Source organism: Lagopus muta, chromosome 7, assembly GCF_023343835.1.
Source record: "Lagopus muta isolate bLagMut1 chromosome 7, bLagMut1 primary, whole genome shotgun sequence".
In the NCBI taxonomy this organism is placed as follows: Eukaryota; Metazoa; Chordata; class Aves; order Galliformes; family Phasianidae; genus Lagopus; species Lagopus muta.
The window spans coordinates 27058846-27084328 of NC_064439.1; the positions used below are offsets into that span (position 1 = coordinate 27058846).

The 25483-nt window shown below is 36.7% G+C and overlaps 1 protein-coding gene across 4 annotated transcripts in view; it reads right to left on the bottom strand.

Annotated features, from left to right (window-relative positions):
- The window catches only part of ETV1 (ETS variant transcription factor 1), a 64031-nt gene that overhangs the window by 27359 nt on the left and 11189 nt on the right, over positions 1-25483 (bottom strand). For all 4 annotated transcript variants that reach the window (XM_048950624.1, XM_048950625.1, XM_048950626.1 and 1 more), the window contains 3 exons: positions 23437-23490; positions 3500-3629; positions 1801-1989 (listed from right to left, as the gene is read on the bottom strand). In XM_048950624.1, the coding sequence (XP_048806581.1) occupies positions 1801-1989; positions 3500-3629; positions 23437-23490 (373 nt within the window). The remainder of the gene's footprint in view (positions 1-1800; positions 1990-3499; positions 3630-23436; positions 23491-25483) is intronic.

The window sequence follows — 25483 nt, forward strand, 5'->3', positions numbered from 1 at the left end:
TACTGATTCTATCTTATACCACCAATGCACGTTGGAGTAACTCCAATATACTTGGAGTTACATATTTATATACAAACGTATATAGGTAGACCATTTGTTTAAATGACATTTTCTGAATGCACTCATTACAGCTATCATCTTGTAAATCAGGAAGATTTGAATTGCACAAAAATATGAAGTGTACATTTGTTTCAAACAACATCAAATGAGAAGATTCAAAGTAAAGAAGAAAATGGGGGAAAAACATCTTCCACTACAATTGTACTTTTCTTCATAAAGGTTGAAAAAGGAGATTTTTACCCCAGCTAATTTGATATTCACAAAAATGTGATATTTTATCACATCACGAAGGGAAGCACAAGTGCAAAATTTCCCAAAGAAAATGAACTTCAAAGACACAGGAAAAAAAAATGTGTAAGGAACCCATAAAGCTTACATAGAGTAATTATTGCAGTTACAGAAAGATAAACCTCCATAATCAATTCAAATTCAGGCTGACATGGAGTTTCAGTATTCTCTTCACAAATGGCTCTAAAATAATAATTAAATAATAATTAAAAAGAAAAAAACAACCTGTAAAATACTCTCTTACACAAAATCCACTTATCTTTGGGGGATTTTAGTCTTCTGACAATACACAATGACTTGTGTGTGTACAGAGAAACACATTTAACCACACTCCTGCAATCAGAATTGCAGCCTGGCTTCACCAGGGGTCAACTTGGTTAAACAGCGGTGCAAGGGGTGGGGGGGGGGAAACTATACAGTGCAGTTGAAGGGCCCAATTCAGTGCTCCTTCAATGAGCTAGACAATGTCTAGCTCCTATGAGCTAGACATGCTCATAGGAATCTTGGTGATATTTAATACTATCCTAGTAGGGCACAAAATAGCAATATAAACCATAGCAACCTCCTTCAGAAGTGATCTGCACAAATCCCTGGAGATAATAGCCCTTATTAGAGCAGAAGCATGCTCCCAAAATCTGTGATTTTCTTTTCAGGTACAGTTTAACAATTCATTAACAATTTGTTAAACCGTATGCACTAAGACAAGTTGCTGAACTTATATATCTATATATAGCTGAAAAACAAAATGCTCTGAGAAACTGCACAATTCAGCAAACACAGGTTCTTGTTACAATGGTTAGAATGAATAGAATTCCACAAACAAGTGTCTGGTCTCAAAAAATAAGGGAAATTCACTGAGCATATTTGTTGCAAAACAGAGCTAAGAAAGACAGTCAGTTGTCTAGGGATTTCTAACATCAAAACAAAACAGGGTGACTTAAGGACAGTTTAAGCTTTAATTCTAGACTCCAACTCTTGTGGCTTTTACTCAGACTAATGTTATTTAAGCGCAGTTTATGTTGGCATCTTAGTTTGTTTGAAATGCTATATTTCAAAAGCAGTTGGAAAAATGATCCACCCTTCCAAAGAATATTCTCAAGCACTAACATCGTAATACAGCCACTTATCTCTTTGTAGGTACATTTCTTAGGAGGATGCAAGATACTTATAGCCAGGATCATGTCTGCTAGTGACTTCATCACCTCATGGGGCTTACTAGCCTCAAGTGAATTGCCCTCACAAGGCAGTAGAACCAGCTTATTAAAACTCTGTCAGTGCCAAGATCGACTTCTACTGAAATCCATCAAGCAGAATGCCACTCTTTTACACAACACACATATTTCTGACATTCTGAACTTTGCTGGCTTGAAGCCAGTGCTGCCCTTTATTAGAGATGTGCAGCCATCACTGAAATGCCTTCTCGACAGGTCCTGTATGTGTTTTGCATTTTACCTGTGGTCCATAGGGAAGCTGTTGTCTTGAATGGATTGGGAAGGAGGGAGATGAGCAGGGAAAACCCGGTCAGGTTTAGGAGTCTGAGCTGAGTTTGGGGAGGCATGGTGCAGTGGTGACACAGGAGTGCTGGATGGCGTTGGTGGGTTGGAGGGCCTCATTCCCACTTGTGGCTTCTGATCATAGGCACTATCAGTAAAGCAAGAGGAAGGATGGTCAGGTTTTGTTCTCAGCAAACACATGAAGCACATTAAGAGAGAGAAAAAAAAGCATCACATACAGCTTTTCTATTACAGATACTTTATTAAGCAGTTTAGGGAAGAGAAACTCTACACTGAAAAGAGCACAGAAAGAAAAATCACTTTGGAGGTAAGTGGCTCAACATAGCATTTTCTTCTCTGGAGCCTAGAAATGTATTTTTAAAGGATTCAGTCTTACAGTGACATTCTAACAAGGGATACACAAAATACACAGATGTAAAAGCACCTGGACTAGAGCATGAAGAGCTGGCAGTGCCTGTCAAAACTCTTTTTATAACTTGTACAAATCACAAAGTGAGACAGTAAAACAATGAATGCAGCTAGAGGGAAGGGATCTGACCCAGAAAAACAATGCTATGCTGGCTTTGCTACCCATATAGGATATCAGCAGCCTCCCCTGACAGTTTTTTTTTTCCCTCTCTCTCAAAATTAACGTTCAAGTCCTGCAAATACAAAGGTGTCCCAAATGAGAAAAGGGCATCAGCGCACTTTGATCATTCCTGTTTCCAAACAGTAAAAACACAGATGTGAAGCAGACAGTAAGCATGAACTTGCACACTTTCCTATGTCAGGTCCCCCAGCATCCTTTAGATCCATTAACACACACGTTTGTGTTTTGTAATCAAAACCAATCCTGTCTGACTGGTAAAGGTGCCAGTCTGTTTTTTTCTTTTCTTCCACATAAAAAAAAGTTAATGCAAATGATTTAAGTGCTCTCAGTTTTGGTAGTACATTAATGTGAACAAGAACTCACCAGCAAATTTAAAGATATAAATAGACTGAATTGTCAATAAGAAACCCTTTGCTGTTGACACTGAAGGTAGGAGTGACATGTAAGTGCAAGCCAAAAGAAAATCAATAAAGAATGCAGTCATATCAAGTCCCTCAGAATAATTAAAGCTTTTACTGTTTACCCTTATAAAAACTGACAATTTTCTTTTGAAAAGATAGCAAAGATGCAGATTCTAATGAAATACTATTTCAAATTGCAGTCATCCTTGAATGTAGGCATATGTCATTTCAAAACATGTCAAATATCTAAGGTGCTGTTCAGATCTGCCAGTTTGTTACACAGAGTTTACTCTCTTTCCTAATGTGTGTAGTGCATCTTGAAAGTATTTTCAACACAACTCACAGAAAACCAGACACTCCTTCCATTTCATGCTTGCACCATAGGTTTTAAAATTCTGGCTATCTCCCATGGAGAAAGAATGGAGAATATGCATTTTGATGAAAAACACTGCTTTAAAACAGTTATGTGTTTCATACAACTGTAAACAACACCATCGGTGTTCATCAGCTAAGAGCATTATCTCATCAGTCTGTTATCTGCTGAAGAGGTAACTTTTATAAGATCTCTATTATGGCTTTATTACTCTTTAGTCAGTCCTCATTTAAACCAGCAGTTCTCACTGTAGACATACTCCTGATTGTTTTACCTGACATTGTACAGGCACTTTTCCCCATAACTGAACTTGAATGGTTGCTCTTGACTGCAAGCAGAGCCAAGTTCTGAACATGGGCTATGGGGTTCTTTCTTGATTTTCACAGGGAGACCATGAAAAGCCACTGGAAAGAGAAAGAAAATGTAATTAAAAACCAAGTACAATATTAACAATGAGCTTTCTCAAGTAAACTAGACACTGTTAATTAAACACATGATTAATTAAACCATTACAATACTAAAAACAATATAGGAAATAAACATTTCAAGCATTTCTTTGGGTATCAACTGAAAAATACACACCAGAGATCCTTTGCATTGACTATTACCACTTTTATTGTTTAATAGAATGATGGCCAGGATCCCATCTCATTAGTAGGAAAATAACAGCACACATATATTTGGCTTAGCTACTGTAAATGTTGTCAGAGGCAAAATACTTCCCAGGAACCAAATGTTTCTAAGTAGTATTTGTGAGATAGCTTTTATCTATAAATGCAATAGCAGTTCACTTCAATGAGTGCCATACCAATTTTTCAAAAGTACATTTATCATATAATAGCCTAAAGTATATGATCCATTATCTTTTTGTCCCACAGAATACATGCAAATTTGTGGTGAAACTTAAGAAACTGGGTGATTATATTTCTTTAGTTATAAGCAATAGCTGAAAAAATACATAAGAAATGCCTCAGTAATTTTTCTCGAAATTCTCGCCTCACCAAATTCAACATGAAATGGGATATAGAAAGAAATGGAGAAAAAATTATGCTTTTTTTATATATAGCAAAAAGAAGAGAGGGATATGACAGAAATGCATCATCAAAGAGAAGCACAAGTTGGTTTGGATTAAGGAAAAGGACAAAGGTAAAGATAAGGTTAACCAGCAGATTAGTTTAAGCCAACCAACTTTCCTTATTCATAGCCAACATTAACTAAAATTAAAGCAGAAGAAAATTCAAAGTTCACCTAACACAGGCAAATCTAAATTAAGTGGCTAGAAGGACAAAGGACTAACGACAGATATTTAACAGTGTGAAAACATGCCCTTCAAATTTTAAATAAAATGAGATTTCAAATCAATTTTTGGACTCTAAGCAGTCTAGAGTTTGGAGAGGAACTCTTATGACTGATTTGTGGTGGTTTTGTCACTGAAACACCATAGTTCAGTCATTGCACTGCAGCCTGACAAAAGCATTTGTATCTCTGGAGGAAGCCACTTACATGCAGCATCCCATTAGAGAATCTTCACTGCAAAATTAAGTTCCTGTTATGTACTGTTAGGTGGTATTTTGTCCCTTCCCCTATACCTGACCTTAGGAAAGACAATTGGTTACAGACTATTTTTTACCACTGCATGGGCACAAACATGGACATGTTTGACTGGTAAATGAAACACTACAAGTAAACAAAAGTACCAATAAAACCTGATTTACAACTGTGTTAGACATTGATTTCTGATTCTCACCACTGGTCTTCCTGCAACTGGGCAACATTCAAAGAACTCTTTCCTAAACAAGTTCTCTTCTACCTGCTAATATGACAGCTCATAGTATTAGCTCTAAGCTGAGACAGTGTGAAAGATGTTGACTTCTTATTTTCACACATATATTCACAAAACTCACACGAATTGTCTCTAAGACCTCTACTCAGTTATCATATTTGGTGAACAGCAGTCATTCCTCATGGAAAGACTGTGCAGTAAAAGAAGAGAGTGACGCAAGCACAGAAACACAGCACAGTAACTTACAGAGGTAAAAAGTAGTGAATATCACAGTAAGAAATCTTTCTGAATAAAATTACATGAACCCGCAGTAAAACAAAACATTGAATAAAGGTTTTGAAATTTAATAATAAAGCAACCTGCAGCCCATGGTCAGCTTTCCACTCTTATCAGAAATCAGGCTGACCCCCAGCTGTTTGCTTCAGGTTTTCATGAGTGAACTTTCACTGCTATCCTCACGTGCCTTGGTCAGACAGCACTGCAGTGCTACATGTTTCAGTGTGGGATGGAAGCTCTATCTCCAGAACGATGACTCTGACACAGAGGTCGGCAAGCTCCCCAACTTGGATCACAGAATTAAACCACAACCCTAACAAGACTCTTCTCTAAAGCCAGTATCACATGTTTGCACCAAGGCCACACGCTGCTCGACTTTTTATTTTTATTTTTTTTTTTATTTTAACATTGCTACTTCCTCAAAGTTAATCTGTTATGAAAAATTACTTCCCTTATTTATTTTTAAATAACGGGAGTACAGAGACTCCCACACCACAGCCCTGCACGGAGAACTGGCTGGGTATTTCATCACAGCGCTGAGAGCCTGAACGTCTGCTAACAGGCAGTTTTCCAGCTCACTGGCACAGGCACAAGTGAAAGCAGCACATTCATTTTGTGCAATTTGCTTTACCTTCCCACATGGAGTTGGTGCATGTAAAAGGCTGTTAAGTACTAAATTATTCCTTATCAAATCACCATCATCTGGAGTCATGATCAACACTAATTAAATTACTTTCACTGAACACGGCTCCAGCCTGCTGCCTCGGCTGCGAGGTACATTTTTATTTTGCTTACTGTACAGTCCTAGCAAGGTACAGGGCACGGTGCTAGGAGGCATCTGTGCTGTAGTTTTAATTAAAGTTTACCTCACCTTCCTCCCAGCTTTATAAGCCAGGGTAAAGTGTATCAAATCAAGTAGGTGAACGCCTTCATTTTATTTAAGGAAAGCATTACAGTTCAAAGTGATTTTATATTAGATCTTTATCTTAACTATGGCCAGAAAGATAATGTAGCTGTAAAATTTAAAGCCTTCTTCAGGCAGTCTCCTGACACAGTCACCATGCTAAGCTTTATCTGTAACTTTTAAGTGTACACTTTTAGAGGAAGAAAGGAAAAACACTTGGTTCGCTTTGGGAGGGCATTCTCAAATGCCTCTTGACCTTTAAAACCACATCTGAAGTGTGGCTGAAGATGACAGACTTATTCCAATAGTAAAATTTCAAGCATTCAAAACAGGTCCTCACATCATCACTGCCACCTTCATCCACTGCTCTTCATTTTAGTATGGCACTCATTTCACAGACTGCCGATTAAAACAGTTTTTAAACGTACACGGCTTTGCTAAACTGTATTTCATATGACTTTTTTCTATCAGTTTTCTTCTGATAAGAGCAAGGTTGCTAATTTTAGCACAGCACGCCCAGCTACCAACACATCCAAATTAAAAAATTGCCATTTCAAACAACCAGCTCCTCACTACTTCATTCTTGATGGTAAATTCATTTTGTTTAACTCCAGAACACAGTCTCAACCCTATTACAGTTAACAGGTACTCTACTTTAAAACAACCTTTTTAAGAAGTGACCAAGGGCCAGGATTTCATCCCAAGTGATTACTTACAGATAACTACTTCCCAACTTGATAAGCAAACAACCTTACAACCGGTGTTTAGATGGCCTGCTTCAACACCTCATCTCAAGCACTGGAAAGTCAGGCAAGTCAGGACCATAACAGGCTCAAAGCACAGACCCTGTCTCTGAAGCCAACATGCAGACATAAGGCAAGCAGGACTGCTACCATCTGTAGCCAACTGATCATGTTATAATACATATAGCATATTCACCGTGTATAGGTTTATCTATCTAGATCTGCATATTTAGAGAGCTTGCATGTTATATCTAATACAGAACGTATAGTCTTATATTAGCTGAGTTTTTTAGATGGTTTTACGTACTTAGGTTTTACACAAAACAGTGACAATGTCACCATGTAACGAACTCGCACAGAACATGCAGATACCCCTTGTTTTCAAGTGCCGCACTCCTTTGACTGGGAATTGCTGCTGACAAGTAACAAACACTTTGCTCATAACACCCAGTTTAAAACCTACAAGGAGAATACTATTATTAACAACTCTGAAATTAAAAGAAGGAATCTATTTGTCTTAGAGGAGACTTTGCATGCTTCCTAGGCTAGCAAACAGGAACTGTACCATCTCTTTACAGGCAGAACTGAGCTCTTCTTTTGAGAAAGCCTAAGAAATGCACTACATCAAATATTAAAGCCAAGATTTCATAATCTTTTCTATTCAAAAAATGATTATTCAAGATGGAGAAACAATGCATATTTCAGATGAAATTGCAAGACATTTTTCCTTTGAGTAAAAAAAAAAAAAAAAAAAGATATTTTAAAATTTTCAAACTTCAGGTTCCTATTAGAATGCAATATAAAATTGGATTTTGCTTTGTGAAGAACTGATTTAAACATATTTTTAAAAGGCATTAAATAATACCAGTAATTCTATGATGCTGGCAAACAGCAGGTCTTGATTCCACAGACCAAAAAAAGATAAAAATGTCTTATTATCAACACTTCCAGGATAATTTATTATATAAAATCAACAGCAAAATTGGTTCTTAGTTAAATTCAATGACCCTGAAAGTAATACTACATTCATCTGCATTAAGTTTGAGAACTTTGCATAGCTGCAGAGAAAAGGATGCAACAAAGAGGTCACTGGAAGTCATAATGCCTTGAACATTTCTGCTGTGCGTTTTTGATTTGCTTTTAAAATTTATGGCCTCACACCACTCTCTAAACCCAACTTTGCAAATAAACTGATTCATTTTTATGATTGACTGAGACAAAACTGTTAATATGCAACATAAATACAGAGAGATTTCATGAACAGGTTTGAATAGAGGGGATTTTTATAACAGCAAGACAAAAAGAGAGATGTGGAAAAATTTCTGAGTTAATACCACCACAACTCCAGGTGCCGAACTAACCAGGGTAACTCGAGTTAGTACTCAGTAAAATTCAAAAAACAAGAAGAGCAGGCCCTTGTATTGATAAAGCCTATACTGTCACACTTTAAATCCACCTCCCAACACACGCAGAAATGCAGCAGGCACTCCAGATACATCAGAGATTCTTTTCCAGTACATTTACTTCTGCCAAGCCTTCCCCTTCCCCCAGCACACAAAAATCCATTACTAAAGGGTCTAATCTCAGCTATCAGCACAGAGTGCCTTTTATGGAGCCATTAAACCATTTCTCTTGTTTACAGTGCCTGAAGAAAGATGTGAATTATGTCTGTGACAAAACAGGCGATAACATTTCTAAACTGCTATCAAAATGCAAACTGAAATACACTTAAGGACAGGGACCCTAATACGTGTTTTTGCAATTTTCCTTGCTCAGTATAACTGAGCAGCACTCACCTGATGATTCAGAGAAATTATTTATGTTTTAAGTACAACAGGTAAGCATTTTCATAAAGAAAAAAAAAAAAGAAAATCTGGAACTGTTCATCCAGGAGGGTAGAAAGCTAGTTATTTCTCACCTAATAGTAACGACCCTAGATGCTCTTATTTATTTATTGAAATGTCTGCTAATAATGACAACCACAACATTGTGGTCTCATCTGAAACCTGAAATTCCCTAACTCTGTAATAGTAACTTACCATTTAAACTGTGCATTCAGTATAGGTATTTGCACATTCAGTGCAATGAATTAAAAAACTAAATACTTCCTGCATGGTTCCCAGGTGGGAATGTCAGAATTTATATATACTTTCTAGGGAGGTTTCAAAAATATGCATTTAACCTATGAAACAACTGCATTCTGCACTCCAGAGGTTATTTATTGGGTCTTTATTTCTAAAGGATTTTGATTTGAGCTACACACTTTTGCAAATAGATACACTCCAAATTTCAACAAATATTTAATAGGCATCAGACGAAAGACAAAAGGATGCCAAAACAAAGTGTTATCTCCATTTATTTCCACTATATACTAAGATGGAAAGTGTTACTGGTAATCTTCAGGATGTATGGGAGGAATTAGCTGAAACAGGTAAAGCTGACCACTCCTTCATACTCTGGAGGTTTCTGCTGCTACAGCTGAATGCAGCATTCAGCCCAGCATAGGAACAAGAACTTAAATAAAAACACCTCACTGAGGAAGTGACAGGTGAGGAGAGGTCAGAGGAGAGAAAGACAGTTAAGGGTGGTAACTGAGTCTTTCCCGTTAAACAGCACCCAGTGATTTTCAGTGAAAGCCTGCACATATAAAAGACTGCAGTGGTTGAAGACAAGTGACTGCAATCACGGATCAAGGCAAGATCTGCAATTGCTTTCATTATATGCAATCTCTTGGCCAGATAATGGTAAAAAAAAAACCTTTTGTTTCTGACAAAGACAAGCTGCAAAGACAAGCAAGACTATTTCAAAAGTAACTGAGCAGATTACATCTACATAGACTCCACCAAGTTCTCCACCATCTGATCTATCAAAGTCACCACTATCAGATCTTAGCTGAGTTGCAGTCAACTGGATTTCATTTAGGTCCCACTCTCTGCCCTATACTGGAAGAAGTTGGTGACAAACTGGATATCTGACACACAGATGTGTATTATCACTGTGATTTCAGAACAGCTTGTAAAAAAAAGGAACTTAGACAAGAGATAGACTTCAAGGAACTTAGACGAGAGACTTGAGCTGCCAGGATATCACAAACAAAAGATGCCAGGAGAGAGAAGAAATGTATCCCTAAGCAATTTATTTTTTAAAGAAATATATGATCTTGATATGACATTACTTACAATCTTAATGATGTAGGTAAAAAAAAGAAAGTATGGAAAACAGAGAATTTGTCCCACTGAGTAGTAACCGCTCACCTGAGTCAGAGCATGCATGCATGTTTGGGTGTCTGTGTGTGTGATCAAAGTCAAACAGAAGCAAACATACTGAGTGTGCATGGATGCTTCTGCAGAGATACATTAAGTACAGTCAAAACAAGCAAAATGTTGCAGTAAAAAGCATTAAGATTTTCCCTCTTTACGTACATATTTGTAACTAAGGAGAAAATAGGTAAGCAACATGCAGAAGAGAGAAACAGGAAGCAAATGTGTGAAAATACACTTAACATAAAAAATAGCCCTTTCCTACATGGGAGTCCTGGAAAGGAAATCTGAGGATAGCTGGTATCACTATGGATGGTCTGCCACCCCTTGTCTTGGTAATCTTTCCCAGAAAGTGGAACTTCCCAACTGGGCAGTACTTGGCAAACCTAATAGATATGATTCTATCAATTCAGTCTTTGCCTTGGCTTCAGATCAGATCCTTCCAGCCCCTACCAGCTCAATAGATAGAAACAGCATGGGACCTCATTTTTTGGAAGCTAGTTCTGAACGATGAGCCCAATCACCAGCTTTCAAAGCCAACTGGCAAGAATAGAATACGTGGGCAAGATGGATCTATTTGAGAACCTTGTTTAACAAAAAGAAAATACCAGCTTTGAAGTAATCTGTCACCTTTACTGGAAAATACGCAACTATAAATGCACTTTAATAACAGAACTCATTCTGCAAAAAGAAGCAAATTGCTTATTTTCTCTTCCAGTCTAAAGCATACAACAGTGTGCATATCAATTACCCATCTACTTGAATACTGCATTACAAGAATGCTATGTAATAGTATAACATCATCAGGAGGTGGAGAGTGATGACAAAATTGAAGAATAAAAGACAGTCCAAAATCGTAGAATTTTGCTCTCAAAATCTAGGCATTCTAAGATGACAGTGTGAGAAGAAAAAAAATATTGATTCTGAAATTGAAATAGGAAAAAGTGAAGATGAACTGTATTGAAAACAGGAATTAATTCCTGCTTAATACTGTACAGTTTCAAGATGGAAAATAAACGCACATTTTCCTACAACTGATACTGGGTAATTCTAGACCTTAAAGTCTGCAGTAATGCACCCATGTTAACAAGTCCTGTTTGCAATAATAACTTTTTTTTTTTTTTTAATCAAACCACAAAGCAGTCTAGATTAAGGACTAAGAGATAAGAAACAAGTCTTCATGAAAATAAATTTAAATTAATTGAATTGCTCATCTCTAGATAGTGTTAATTCTATGTATCAACCATAATTATTCCCTATCTTTATTATGATCTGACATGAATATAAAGCCTTTGAGAATAACATGTGAGACCTAAAAGAAGGCTGAATCAGAGAACAGAGATTTGTTGTACCTACCACACATCAAAGTTGTGGCAAACGTTGCATCACTACCCATAGAATAGATTTACATTAGAACACTTGTACATGGGGAAAAGTGATCAGTCAGATTATAATGATATGGTAGATATATGCTACTTCTCTACAGCGCAGCTTATTTGACTCCTAAATACGATGTTCCTGCCTCTTCTCAGGCAAGAAATTCTGTCAGAACCTTCTCCAGAACTGCAAATAAAAGCCATTCTTTAACTGAAACATGGTTTTTAAAAAGCACTGCGTCTGTGTCTCAGAGTCTGTGAAGACTCCGGAAAATTTTTGCTAGCTTAGCTATTTATAGGTAGGTAACACAAGATCCTACATGGCTGCGATGGATGCAGCTTTCTTGAAGGTGGAGGGTTCCTAACCAGGGTGGCAGAGAGGTCACAATATTAGAGGCTGTACCTGTATAGCTTAATAACTGTTTCAATGTTATAAATCCCCATTTTCCACACAAAATATCCCTCATTTGCTTGTCTGTGCAGTTACAATTTCTGAAATATTCATCAGTTACTGAGGGTACCCCTGCAGCTTTCTGATTCTGGCAGTACCTAAGGCACCACTGAGATAATTTGGATATTTGTAGCCACTTGGCTTCTCATTTAAGAGGACCATGTAGGTTGAAAATTGAAGCTGCAAATACATTCTGCTTATAAAAAAAATAAAAAGCCCACCCACCTGGCTAGAGAAAGCAGGAAAGAGGGGGAAAGAGGCTTTCAGAAAATATCAGTACAAAGTTAAGTTATTCCCCAAACCCTAAGAGCAACTACAAGGCGAACTTTTTAATAGGCTGCAGGGGAACACATTGCTAGGACACTATTAGGTCTTTATGCCTAAACTGACACTTGATTAGGGCTTCCTCCAGCCCCAGAAGATTTCAGCTTCTGGTTAAGAACTGTCCAGAAAGTGGGCTTGCTGTTGTTTTTGTTTTGTTTTGTTTTTCAGTGAGAGGTGCATTTACCAGACACAGTTTCTCAGCCTCCAAATGCAGGGTCTCACAGAAATCTGTCATGAGCACTGCTGCACACAGTCCCCTCAGTGCAGTGCTCTCCTTTCCTTTCAGACCTTGACTCCATGAGGCTCCATTGAGGCTGCCCAAGGGAAAGCACTGCCTGAGGGGCTGAGGGTTCCCTCCCAGACCTCCAGGGCAAAAGTTAACTTGCTGATAAATACCAGACACTGGATAACTCTGAGAATAATACAAGGAAATTTGCAGAACGTTGGTGGGAGGGAAAGAGGGAGGATTAAGTTAGGAGGAGCAAACTGGCTAGCTTTGATGTTTGAGAAGAGTAGGTGAGGCAGGAGGAAGAGATTGCCTGCCCCCAAAATAAACAGAGGCTTAGGGCTCCCTGAAGAAGGAAGCAGTAACCTCATAAAAATTAAACCAGCTGGAATCTGTAGCAATTGGTGTAAAACCTGTGGGCAGCATAAGATAAATATGAGGGGGGGGGAAAGAAGAAAAAAAAAAAGAACTTTTTAATCCCCTATACTGGACACCACAGAGCAACATGGTTGCTATTCACCTGCATTAGTTTGTGGTGTTACAGTCCTGGGAGATCAGAGCATTTATTTCTGCATTTACTTATAATGTGTATGGCTCCAAGGGCTCCCAGGCAGGGTGCAAGGGGAAGCGAATCCTCCTTGAAAGTCTTAATGGCCTGGGAGAAAACTTAAATTGTATTCCTACCTGGGAATTATCAATAAAGTTAAATGGGAAGAAAGCTGGCCACTAAATCAGGGTCTGTGTGCTTTTCTGAGGACAGGATTTCCATTTGCAGCAATTTCCAAAACTTAATTTAAATTGTAAGAGGTAATGGCTAAGTACTATGTAACTTCCATTACTAAAATATCCAAGTGAGATAATATCCCAGCGTTTTACACACATACAATTTCCACTTCAGGTAAATTAGCAATTTAGGGTTTTCAGGTCTGGATTTTAAAAGGATGCGGCAGACACAGAAGTATGAAGAAAACTACCTATGAGAAGACAGCTGGCCTTGTCCTGCAGCTGGACTTCAAAAGAAACTGGATTTAATACCTGTCTCTGACACTCGTTCATGACCTAAATGACTTTAGGTATTAGAAGGTTGATTCTAGTTTGAAGGTATCTCAGTCGTACAAGTCTAATTTCAGATATTGCTAACCAGTGCATCAGTTTCTTTCCTTGTAAAATAGGAATATCCTCATAATAAATGAGCATCATAATAATAGATTATTTTTAAAGATAATCATGCTTATCTGTCAGTTAGCTACTGAACAGTACATGAAAGCAAGAAAAGCCAACAGACTACACAGATAGCTCTCTAGCATAAGCAAAACAACTGATTTAAAAGATTATTTATGACTTGTTTTTATTTTAGCAACTCTCAGTGATAGGCATTATAAGGAACAAAATTGCATTTCAAGAAAATTATTTTGAATGTGTCTGCCTTTATCAGTAAGAACATGTATACATTCATAAAAGAAGTACACACTAACTCAGGGTAGCTAATGAGACTTTTGTTTTACTTTGATGGAAGAACAAAACTGTCACCACTCCAAATGCATCTGTGTCCTTCACACTGGGATGCTAAATTTTCAAGAATGCTCATCAGTAAGGCAGCTCTAATGATCAATAACCTAAATCTTTTTAAAAGTTCACTACCAAATTCACACTGGAAAAGCTGCCGGCCATTGAAATGAGTCAACAATAATACTCAGCTCACAAGTTTTTATCACTAGTTCAACAGGGAAACAAAGAAGCCATTGACAAAAGTGGTTACCTCTGGGAACATAAAGTCAGGACTTCAAGTCACTCGATATTGAAAGACGAAAGAGCAAAGTGCTCTTTTGTAAGCTGGTGGAATTTTGACCACCTGCAATACGGCTTTGATTCTCAGCACAGATGCTTAAGGCTTTTGCCACTCCTTAAAGCATCCTCACTGTATAGGGGAATCACAACAGACAACTAAGAACCACTGTATACTCTGTATATTTTTTCAGAAGCCCATTTTTCCTGGTGTTGTATGACTGTTTTATACATTCATGCAATCAGCAAGACTGAAAATTACATGGCATGTATATTTCTTATTTACAGAACATACAAACATACACAGATGCAGAGTATTCACAATGTATAAATCTAGTTCATAAATTCTACTCCCAAATATTTGAAACGTTTGGTCTTTACTGAACATTTGCAATTTTTTTTACAGTCTCTTTTGTCTCCATTTATATTGGTGCTTTGGTCATGTAAAATTCTCTTTATAGATGGGTTAATAAGAAAATATTGCACAGTTTTAACATGAAGATATTCAAGTAAGACAAAAAAAAATAAACAATTTATTTTTTTGAAGGTATACATTAGAAACAACAAAGAAACAACATTTGAGCAAAGAGGATCCAATTAATAAGACTAGGAATTTTTTCTGCACATGTAAATTGTCAAATGTCCTCAGTGACTACTCATAACATATAAATTTGAAGACAACAACCTGGCCAGTCAGTAACCTTCCTATTCACTGACTGCAGGACTTGGCAGTAAATGTCACTGCTAAAAAATATTTCACTACATTAACTTACTGGCAACCACATTTGCTGAATAAGTTCATAAACAGCCACAGGGAAAAATAAATAAATAAATAAATAAATAAAGACAACCAGAAATAAATTTGCTAATGATTCACTCTTTCCTAACATGCATAATCCTCAGCTTACAGAACAAATAGACACATAAGAATAAACATATTCTTTACCAAGACAGTTCACTTTTCTCTTCACCTCAAATCAAGGTCAAGCTGTAATCCAGTAACAGAGAAGAGAAACGTATCAAAAACAAGATCAAGGAGAGTAAGTAAAAGAATCCTTCTCAGGAAAAAGATTGGAGCACATGCCTTTAAAAAGGAACCCGTTTTCCATTCACAAGTTTATACGACTTTTAGCTTATTTCTAGAAAAAACAAAAACATTGACCAGTTCTACAACTCAGAAAGCTTGTCTATTAGTAAGCTGAGTACAACAAATATCATTATTTATACATATCAACTTATAAATGGTTCCTCCCAAGTACATCTCAGCACTAACGTTCATAGGACCACAACAAAAGGAAACAGAACCTAAACCGAGGGGTATATTTTCCTGTTTGCAGAAGCTAGAAAATTGTTACTACATGCTATAAATGCACCACATGCATCTCCAGTGCTTAATTGATGTTTTGAAGCTGTCACTCTCTCCTCCCTTTTTTCCTGCTATAGCCTGTGAAAACTTTATGGCAGTTTGTGGGAGAGACTTCTGTCTTCAGTTGCTGAGATAGCAAGACAAAAAAATGACACAGACTGTAAAAACATTTTACCAAAGGAAACACATGAAAAAAAGAAGTGGATTCCACTTTCAGACTACCTCTTTATTTTACACCATCCCAGAGCTTGTGGATTTTCAAATCATTATTTAGGCTGCTCTTGCAATACAAAAACCATTTTGCAAAAATACTGCATTAAAAACAGCTTAAAGAGGGTGACTATTTTGTATTAATCATGAAGACCCTACAATCTGCCTTGTTTGGTTTTGATTTCTCTGTGAAAATGCAGTAGAAAAAAATTTCTGCATACTTAGTTTAATATAACTGGAGATTAACAGATGCTCTAATACATATACATGCTCCTGATGAAATTAACTAAACAACTATCTGTTTTAAAACAGAAATAACTGTTATGTTAAGAAAATAATGCCAGGACTACAAGTTATAGCATCAAAACGGCCTCTATTTCCACAGATGGGATCTTCACAGAGTCCTTAAGGGGAGGGGAGGAGGGGAAGCTTCCTTAGAGAGGAAATGGAAAGTTTTTTCAAAACTGAAAATTCAACATTTTGAATAAAATATGTGTAATGCTTTTTGTTTTTATGTAAACAGACCTCAGGAAGTGATCTGACAGCCTTAAGAAATTACCATTTGAAAGAAAAAAGGTCTACATGCTTCATCTTTGATCTAAGAGACAGATTTATCACAGGACAGGATGACTGAAGTTTATTCATTAGCAGATAACCTCCACATGCAACCTAAGCCTTTAATCTGCAACAAAACAGCAAATGAAGATGGGGCTGTCAGGAAAAAGCACCAAGTCAGCTTGGTCTGGCAGGGACACACAAGTGGAAAGCTAGGGATACGCTGAGCAATAAAAATCCCACAATAACAGCCCCATACAGTTGCTTGGGCTCCTCCATACAACAGCACTGCAGATCACCAGGTTCACATGTGACCCAGTGCAGTTCAGCCACATCTAAATAACATGGTTGCACTATCACTGTTGGGATGCCTGTGGTACCTTTCACAATAAAATTCCTATCACAGCATGCAGAGAACTCTGAAAGGAATAGCTTCAGCTTTGAAAGCTTCAAGATGCAAAAGCCACAGGCTCAATGCTGTCCTGTCATTTGTTCCTCAGTGCCATTGAGGAATACTGCATAATTTCGGACTCAGTGCTACCAGTATGATTCAGGATAACTTAAATCTTTGCTCATTCAACACTGGAAATGTAGCACAAAAATACAGGCATAAAAGCAAATAAACAGAAACTAGTTATTAAAACTAAGACAAACAATTGTCCACAAATTCTCTGCCATTAAGGTAACAAGTTAAAGGCCTTAGAGTTCACCATTTGTGTCTTAGTAAAACATTTTCAAGAATTAAACCTTGTGATTATGGAATAGGTCACAACAATGGCAGAATCCTCTAGAAGAAGTAGCAGAAAAAAAAAACCAAAAACATCCATGTTAACATGGGCTAATGCCCAGCAACCAACCACAAAACAAGCCACAAAGTTTTCTGAAAGACACCAATTACTAATTTCTTTTGAATAAAAAAAAAAAAAAAAAGAGAGAGAGAAAGGGAAATTAACAGTTGATAATAGGTTTTGTCCTGCTTTAAATAAAGGAAGCCAGTGCATAGGGACACAATAAAAGAAGTGGGTCAATCTAAGGCAACTGTGAAGGGAGATAAGGTGGTCAGCATCAACTCAGTCTGACTTCTCCAGCTCTTACAACAGCAATTGCATTGGACTCTCTTTGTGAAATGCTTTTGAGATCTCTAGATAAGTGATGATTAAGAAAGCTGTGTACCTCACAGCAGAGTGATACATGCATTCCTGCACCTACTTCAAACCGAGAAACAGAGACGTTAAGCAGCATGCCCAAGGTCATGCAAACTTACAGCGCTGCAACTCTCACAGCCTTTTAAGAAGAATCTCTTAGCGGAGCATACTCTTAAACAAATAAATAAATGTATGTGTATTTGACAACGTCTGACCTATGAAAGGAAGTAGTTTTAAAGTCGAGTGGCAAGAAACAAAGCACAGCTGCAGCAGAAAGCACTACCAGCTGAGCACCAAGAAGAGCTAGTATCACTCTGCAGGACATTTGTCAGACTGTGTTCTGCAGTACTTCACTTGAAGAAATACTTAAAGGAAAGGTGATTCCAGCAGTCTCTAAAGAAAAAAGAACAGCAGAAAAAAATAAATCCTGAAGGCACATAGGCTTTGTGCAACTTGCCACATACAGAAAACCAAAACACTACCAACTGTGATTTCTAGGACATTGTGCACTACCAAGATATGACTACCAGATGCCAATGTACTGAATCATCAAGTTAAAAATGTTGACGGTTTTTTTCAGTCCACTTTTTTTTTCTTCCAAGACGCTGCAAAATCAAACTATTCTATAGCACAAACAAAAACAAAACCCAGCAAACAGATCTCCTTCTGACTTCAACACACACATCAGAACTTACATTTTTTCTAGTATTTTATACTCCATTCTAGTTGTGTACTTTTCCCCTCAAAATATGTCAAAATATGTGAAAATTACCCTTTGCCAATTGCTCACCAGCTCTTGTTGTACTGAAGCAGATACAAAGTGCTCTTTCAGATGGTATAATTCATTTTTGAAATTTAAGTCACAGGGAGAAAGAAAACAAACAGCATTTTTCACTTCATAGTGTGAAAAAGCTGCACATGATTTTGCATACTGCAAACACATAAATAAATATTAAAGCTTTTCCTCATTTAAACTGCATTTGGAATATCCTAAGCCATTAGTTAAAATGACAGAAGAATACAGCTACCTGAAGCCTATGTAAAGAATCTCTCTTTAACAGGCTTTTAAAGATTGCAAGCCAGAGCATTTAAAAAGCACATGCCTGAATAATTTAAGGCTCCTGGCATCTACATTGAAACAGCTCTTTTGGAGGAAAGGGAAAGAAAAAAAAAAAAAAAAAAAAAAAGAGAGAAAGAATAAAGGTCTTGAAAGATCAGCAACAAATTTACTACTAAAAACTATTTTTTTTCCTATCTTAAAATTTAATCAGACATTAAGGAGAAGGGATTTTGCAGCCAGCCCTTCCCATTTATTGTCAACAGGCTATGGTCTAACATTAACATTTACCACCTGGCAGTGCTAAGACAGTGATGGTCAGGGAAATAATATAGATACCAAATGAAAGAGCAGGAAGGACACTGATCAAGAACATGAAGCACAGTGCAAACCTGGATGAACAAAAATTCAATAATAAAAAATAAAAAGCTACAGTTTATCAAGAATTTTAAATAGGTAACCTATATTTTAGGGCAAAAAAAGGAAGGAAAAAAAAAAAAAAAAAGAACAGATTCAAATTATTTTAAAATAACAAAACACGATTAAGACACAAGACAATCTGGTTCGGTGCAGGGAATCGCCGCTTATTACCAGTAGCACCAAAGTCAAATTACAAATCAGTGTACTGTTGACAATACCAAGTTTTCTCTGCCAGATACATCCTTTAGACATCAGCAAATCCTACCTACTTCCTCTTGTGTCTGTCAAAGAAATCATCCAAACACTGTGAGCAAGCAATCTTCACCTCAACAGCTATTAACTTCAAGCAATCTGAACCTTTTATTCATTTTTACTCCCAGATCGCAACGTCCTTGCAGTTCCACAATATCTGAAAGCTTTGCCACAGATGCCAGCCAGTTCAATATCTGGCTCCTCCTCAGTATATGAAAATGGACTGGCAACAATAGGAAACCTTATCTGAGGAAGTTAACACAGGTTATCCTTCTTGACATGTAAATAGAGACTTTATACAGACAGAAAACAGCTTAACTAAGTCTTAGGAATGAGATAAGAATTCAGAAAAAGTATCACACACAAATGTTGTCAAAAAAAAAAAAAAAAAGAAAAAAAAGAAAGAAAAGAAAAAGCTCTTTTTTTTTTTTTTTTTTTTTTTTTTTTTTGAGAAACAAACTACATTTTTCCTTTATGAAACTTTTGACATAATTGCTAAAAGAGGAGTCACTCAACAATGCAGCAAACAGGTTGGTGGCTGCAGTGGATTCAGAAAGACAAAACATACATGTCTTTCAGTGGACTTTGCATTTCTTTAAAGAAAAAACATGAAAGAGTAAGAAAATTACACTATTATTACACTATTTAATATGTAATTTTCATTACACAAGTTTTTCTTGTGTAATTGCAAGCTGAAAACATCTTTTTGAAACACGTTTCTCTCCCATAGAACTCACAAAGTTTGGTTGCTACAGAAAGCAGAAGGTTACAAGAACCTAAACAGTGATTTTGTTTTTCAAATTTCAGCAGGACTTCAGGGTGGTTATTACCTATTCTTCATTCTACTCACCGATCTAAACTACAAAACAGTTCTATGTAATACATACTCAAGGATAGAAGTTGTATAGTAAGAAGATAATACAAGATAGGTCTTTGGACACAGAGAAAAATGAAAGGTTGGAAGTGTAAACATGCCTAATATTTCTCTTTGACGAAGCCATATTTCACTTCTCTTTCCAAAGGCATAATGGAGTAACAAAATAACTTTAAACAAGTAAACTTAAGTTTAAAGCATTAAGGAGAACCTCAACTAGCTGGATCCCTAGCTAGTAGAAATATATGTAATCTCAGCAATGTCAATAATATGACATGAAGTTATGCTAGCTGTTGATCTCACTCATAACATCTAGAGCCCACACCTAACCATAAATACATGAATTATGTTTGCTTTTTTAAAACTGATTGAAGCTTAATAACAACTTATATTTGAAATATTCATGGACACAAGTTAGCTTTGAAGTTAAATACTTAAGTGGATAAAGTGGACTGTATATCTAATCTTAACTAAATGTTTCCCTTAGTTACTAATACCAGTGAAGTTTCACTAGTTAAAATCATTATTACAGAGAAGAAATGCAAAGCCCACAGCACATTAAGGGGCATTTAATCCTGCTCATTGCCAGGACACAGTACATGTTCTTGGCAGTAACAGCTCCTCCACTATGTTCCCCATCTTTGCTTCAAGATTTGACAGAGTGATTTCTAAGCAAGATTTTAACTACAGTTTCCCAACACTGACACTGTTACAATCTTTCTGACCTTCTTACTTCTTTCAATGTTGCAAGTTTCAATTTAAGACCACAAACTTAGTTGTAAAGCCCATTCAGCAAGGAATGAAGTTAGAAGTGAAGTGTCGTATCACTAAGACTGTTCCTGGGCTATAGTTGAGCCCATAGTGGAGCCCATCAGTTTTCTTTATATATTCTGCAAACCACACTCACACCTTATCTGTACATAACACCATAAATGAGCTTTGTCCAGAAAATTTAAATGAGGCTAGAGAAATAAAATGCACCAAAAATGCTGGTGGACCACAATTTGGTTGCCTCTGGAATAGTAAATGACCACAACACTGGTGTAACATTTGTGTCCATCACCATTTTTTGGCTCAATTGGCTGTAATAAAGCCTATGCAGGTGCACATTTTGCAATGAAAACTCACCCATCCTCTCTCTGTTAAAAAGCAAAAAAGTAAAAAGCAGTAAGGGAATAAAATAAAATAAAATAAAATAAAATAAAATAAAATAAAATAAAATAAAATAAAATAAAATATTAAATGAAAAACCCAAATGTTCCTGCCAGTCTCCTGCCAGTAACAGGGTGTGCACTGTATAGACTTATAGATTATATATAGTAAGTAATTATAATACAGTTTGAAGGCAGGTTTAGATGCTAGAGAAAACAGTCACTACCGTGACACTTCTGCAACAGTAATTTCCCCATGGCTTTGGTTATGTTCATCTCCATTCCTGTTTAGCAGAGCCCACAGCAACATACATTATATCCATGTATATGTCTGAAACTCTATAACCTTTGCCAGAGTAACTCTCCAGGAAGCTCTTCTGACCTTTACTTAAGATAAAGAAAGTAAGTGAAATGAAGAAATAAATGTTCCTTTGATAATACTGTGTAAGCTGTGGCTAAGGAACTTTGAAATACAACAGCATTAATGAAATAGCCATATTAGGAGAATTTCTTTATCGCCAAAAGCAATGACAAGCTTCAATGGGGCTTTTCATTCACAGTCCACAAATTATTTTCCAAGAATCATTGACTTGTTTTGTAACGATAATTGTGGGTTAATAGAAGCCCTTAACTGTACTTTGTACTCTTACACAAAGGATGTATGCATACAGGACAATATCTGAACCCAGCTCCATATGTAGGATAAGGTAATTAATTTTCAACATAGAAACAGTTTCAGTTTTCAGATTATAGAATAAAAAAAAAATTAATTGTGAAGGCACAGATGAAAAAATGTTATAAAGGGCAACCCTAATAGTGATTAAACTTGTTGGTTGGTATTTGTACAGGAACTTGTAGAGAAAAACAAAAACTAAATTGTTCTTCTGCAGGTATACTATCAGCATCCAGGAGAAGTCATATTTATATATTATCTCTACAAAACATTGTCATATTGCTTTAAGAATATTTTTTTTCAGCGTATATATTTAAGTAACTGGAAAAAAAAATTGATACAAGATTTATAAGAAAACTCAACAACTCTGATTTTATTTTTTAGAGGTTAAATACTATTGTAATGCAATTGTTTCAGATCTCTCTAATTTTAATTCCAACATATCCGTACACAACTATATTTAACAGCTACCTGGTTTAGCAAACTGCAGTAATTTACTCTGATGGGATAAATTATTTAAGTTATTTAGCAAAATGGAAAGCTACCACGCATTCCACTGCAGTCAGCAGACAGTGCTGAGAAAAGATCTGATGATGGAGAGAAGTCGTGCTGCAAGGAAAGATGAGCACGAAGCAGCCATAAGAAGTCTGTGACTTTGTCATACAGCATTTCTCTTCCGTATTTTTAATGCCCTTGCAACCACCCAGTTACACAGACCAGCAGGTACAGTGAAGAAGAGCAAGCGTTTAACAGAATATCAGCAGCAGTTCAATAGATAACAAGCAAGATTTGAGGGGTATGGAGTAACAAAAAAAACTATAGGCACACTTTAAGTGAACTAGTAACCAACACAAAGCATCCAGTTTGACATAACTACTGCTTTCTCCTTTTGATTCAAGGCAAAGTTTCATCTGAGTAACAAAATACCACGTTAGAATGACTTAAAAATGCCCCAGCAGTGGCTGTGCTTGATTATCTGAAGACTTTTCTTTATTTATTCATATACAAAAGCTATTGAGCAGCCTGATTTCTGCCTGGGACAATTGTCTGCTACATCCCCCCAGCCCAGCATCCTTCTCCTTACACCAAGGGAAAGAAAGAGCCTCTCTGCCCTCAGGCAGGACCTGTTCCTCGCTTCCTTGGGGTCGGGAAGGACAGGAGCTGGACCCTGCTAAAGGTTAAACCTTCAGCCCAAGCAGTCCTTTTTGGCTGCGTGTCAAGTTGCCACTTGCTTTATCTGTTCCTCACGCTGATGTCACTGCCCGGCAAAAGGCACCACCACATGACCGCGGATGACACAATAAATAACAAATACAAAGAGCCAAATATAAATATACAAGGACATATTTTTAAGAAAGCGATGATTCATTCTGTACTTACAACTTTCAGCCTGATAGTCTGGCACAAACTGCTCGTCATTGTCAGGTACCTGAGCTGAAGAAAGGAAAACAAAAACGAAAAACAAACAGACAAAAAAAAAAAAAAAAAAAAAAACGAGGAAAGAATTAAAAGAAGCCATTAAAGCATAAATAAAGATTCTTGTGCTTAATTTGAAGCATAGCCAAGATTAAAATTAGAATTTTTGTTTCTCTCATTGTTGGCCATGAAAATCAGGCATGAAAATCAGGCAAGCAGCTTGGTTCCGTACTGGACAAGCTGCAGGGTGAAGCTGCATGGTGCAGCCCTGCTAAGGGATGCTGGGGATGGGAAGGCTGCTGCTGGCACCACGCTCTGCACCTGCCGAAATCCTGCCATGCTCATTTGCAAAAACGTCTGCACGGAAAGCACCAAATCCTAGTGTTTAACACCTATGCATCTTTAACCCCAAGCTACTGCATCTTTGGCAAACTTAAAAATGATTCCAGTTTTTCATGGCAGCCAGCCAACTCAGTAGGGTTCTTTTTGTTATTATTTTAAATACTCAAAAAGAGCTATTTTAGCAGACCACAGAATTGCTGGTTCAATAACAACATTTCAGACACTGAAAAAAAAACATACTTATTTAAACAAGAATCATTATTAACATCCATTCAACTTTTCTGAGATCATCTTAGCTTTTAAGAAACTTTCATCACAAATCTGAGCCATAAAATACGATCATTTCATGGTCTGCTGATACATAATATTGCTTCTGTGGTACCATGCCTCCTTCTCATTGTGTACCTAAGACATTAGCTGTAGTGTCTTGTAATCTCATTAGAAGCATTTAAGCTGAAACACCACTAAGTGTATATCATAGGTGAGTACATTTGGAGAGTGGCATTGTCAGAGCACAACTGGCCCTTGCTACATCCTACAGAGATCCAGCTTACCGTGTCTGAACTCCGTCATCCTTTGCTCAATGCACACTAACTACATTCATCGCTGCAAAGCTTCATAAAGTTATCTGCTAGAACATATTTTAATTTACACACTTCTTGTCTAAAGAGAAGCAAATAATTCACATGATCTTAATTAAAAGTTAGCATCTGCCATGATGTGCTTACCCAATAAGATTCAAGAGGTAAATACAGGTCGTACAATAATTTATTGAAATAGTAGCTATCAAACCAATAAAAACGGTAAATGATAAAATGTAACTTCAATGCCTTAGAGAGCCCTTTCCAGTTTAAGGTACGTAAGTTCTCCTTTATATTTATGCAATTGCTACTAGCTTGAACAGCATTTATTTGAATTAAAAATACATATTTAATTACAATTATTTTCACTGTGCTCTTCAGTACTCTTTTTGGACCAGGTCTCTTACTCAGGAAATAGCTCTAATCACTTAACTGGGAGGTTTATATCCCTGGGTAAAGACTCCAGAATCAGGTTCATCATACTGAAAATTTATTTGCTCTCAATTTTAAAACAAATGTTTAAAGTCTTAGTTTCTTAATTGTAGCAAATATCGCTTAAGAACAAATGACCTTGGGAGCTCTGCAAACACTGACTTTAAAGGAAGTGAAGGTAAGATAAATATATGAAGAGTAATTCATATTACCTGAAAAAAAAAAAAAAATAAGAAGAAGAAGGAGAAAAAGCATTGCTATTGTTGTTTTGTTAGTTTTTTGCAGTCAACTTACTGTGATCTACTCTCCTAACAGAAGTCTGTCTCGGAGGCCACATTAGCTCCTCAAAGTTTGAAGTTGTGTATGTAATTTACCAAACCAAATATTTCTAGTATTTTTGATGCATTAAATTTCTCTTTCCAATAGGGAAAACACTGGACTTTTACCAGAAATTAACTGAAGGACAATACAAGCCCAAATATTAATACAATGAAATTTCTGACATTTCATGCAATTCACTACATGTGAATGTTAGACACTTTCCTAACAAAAATGCCAAATATATGACCATCACTGAAGAATCCAATTATGAAATCAAGTTTCGGATTTTTCATATTTCCAATTGTTTTCAAAAGATTTGTGCATACATTCACAGT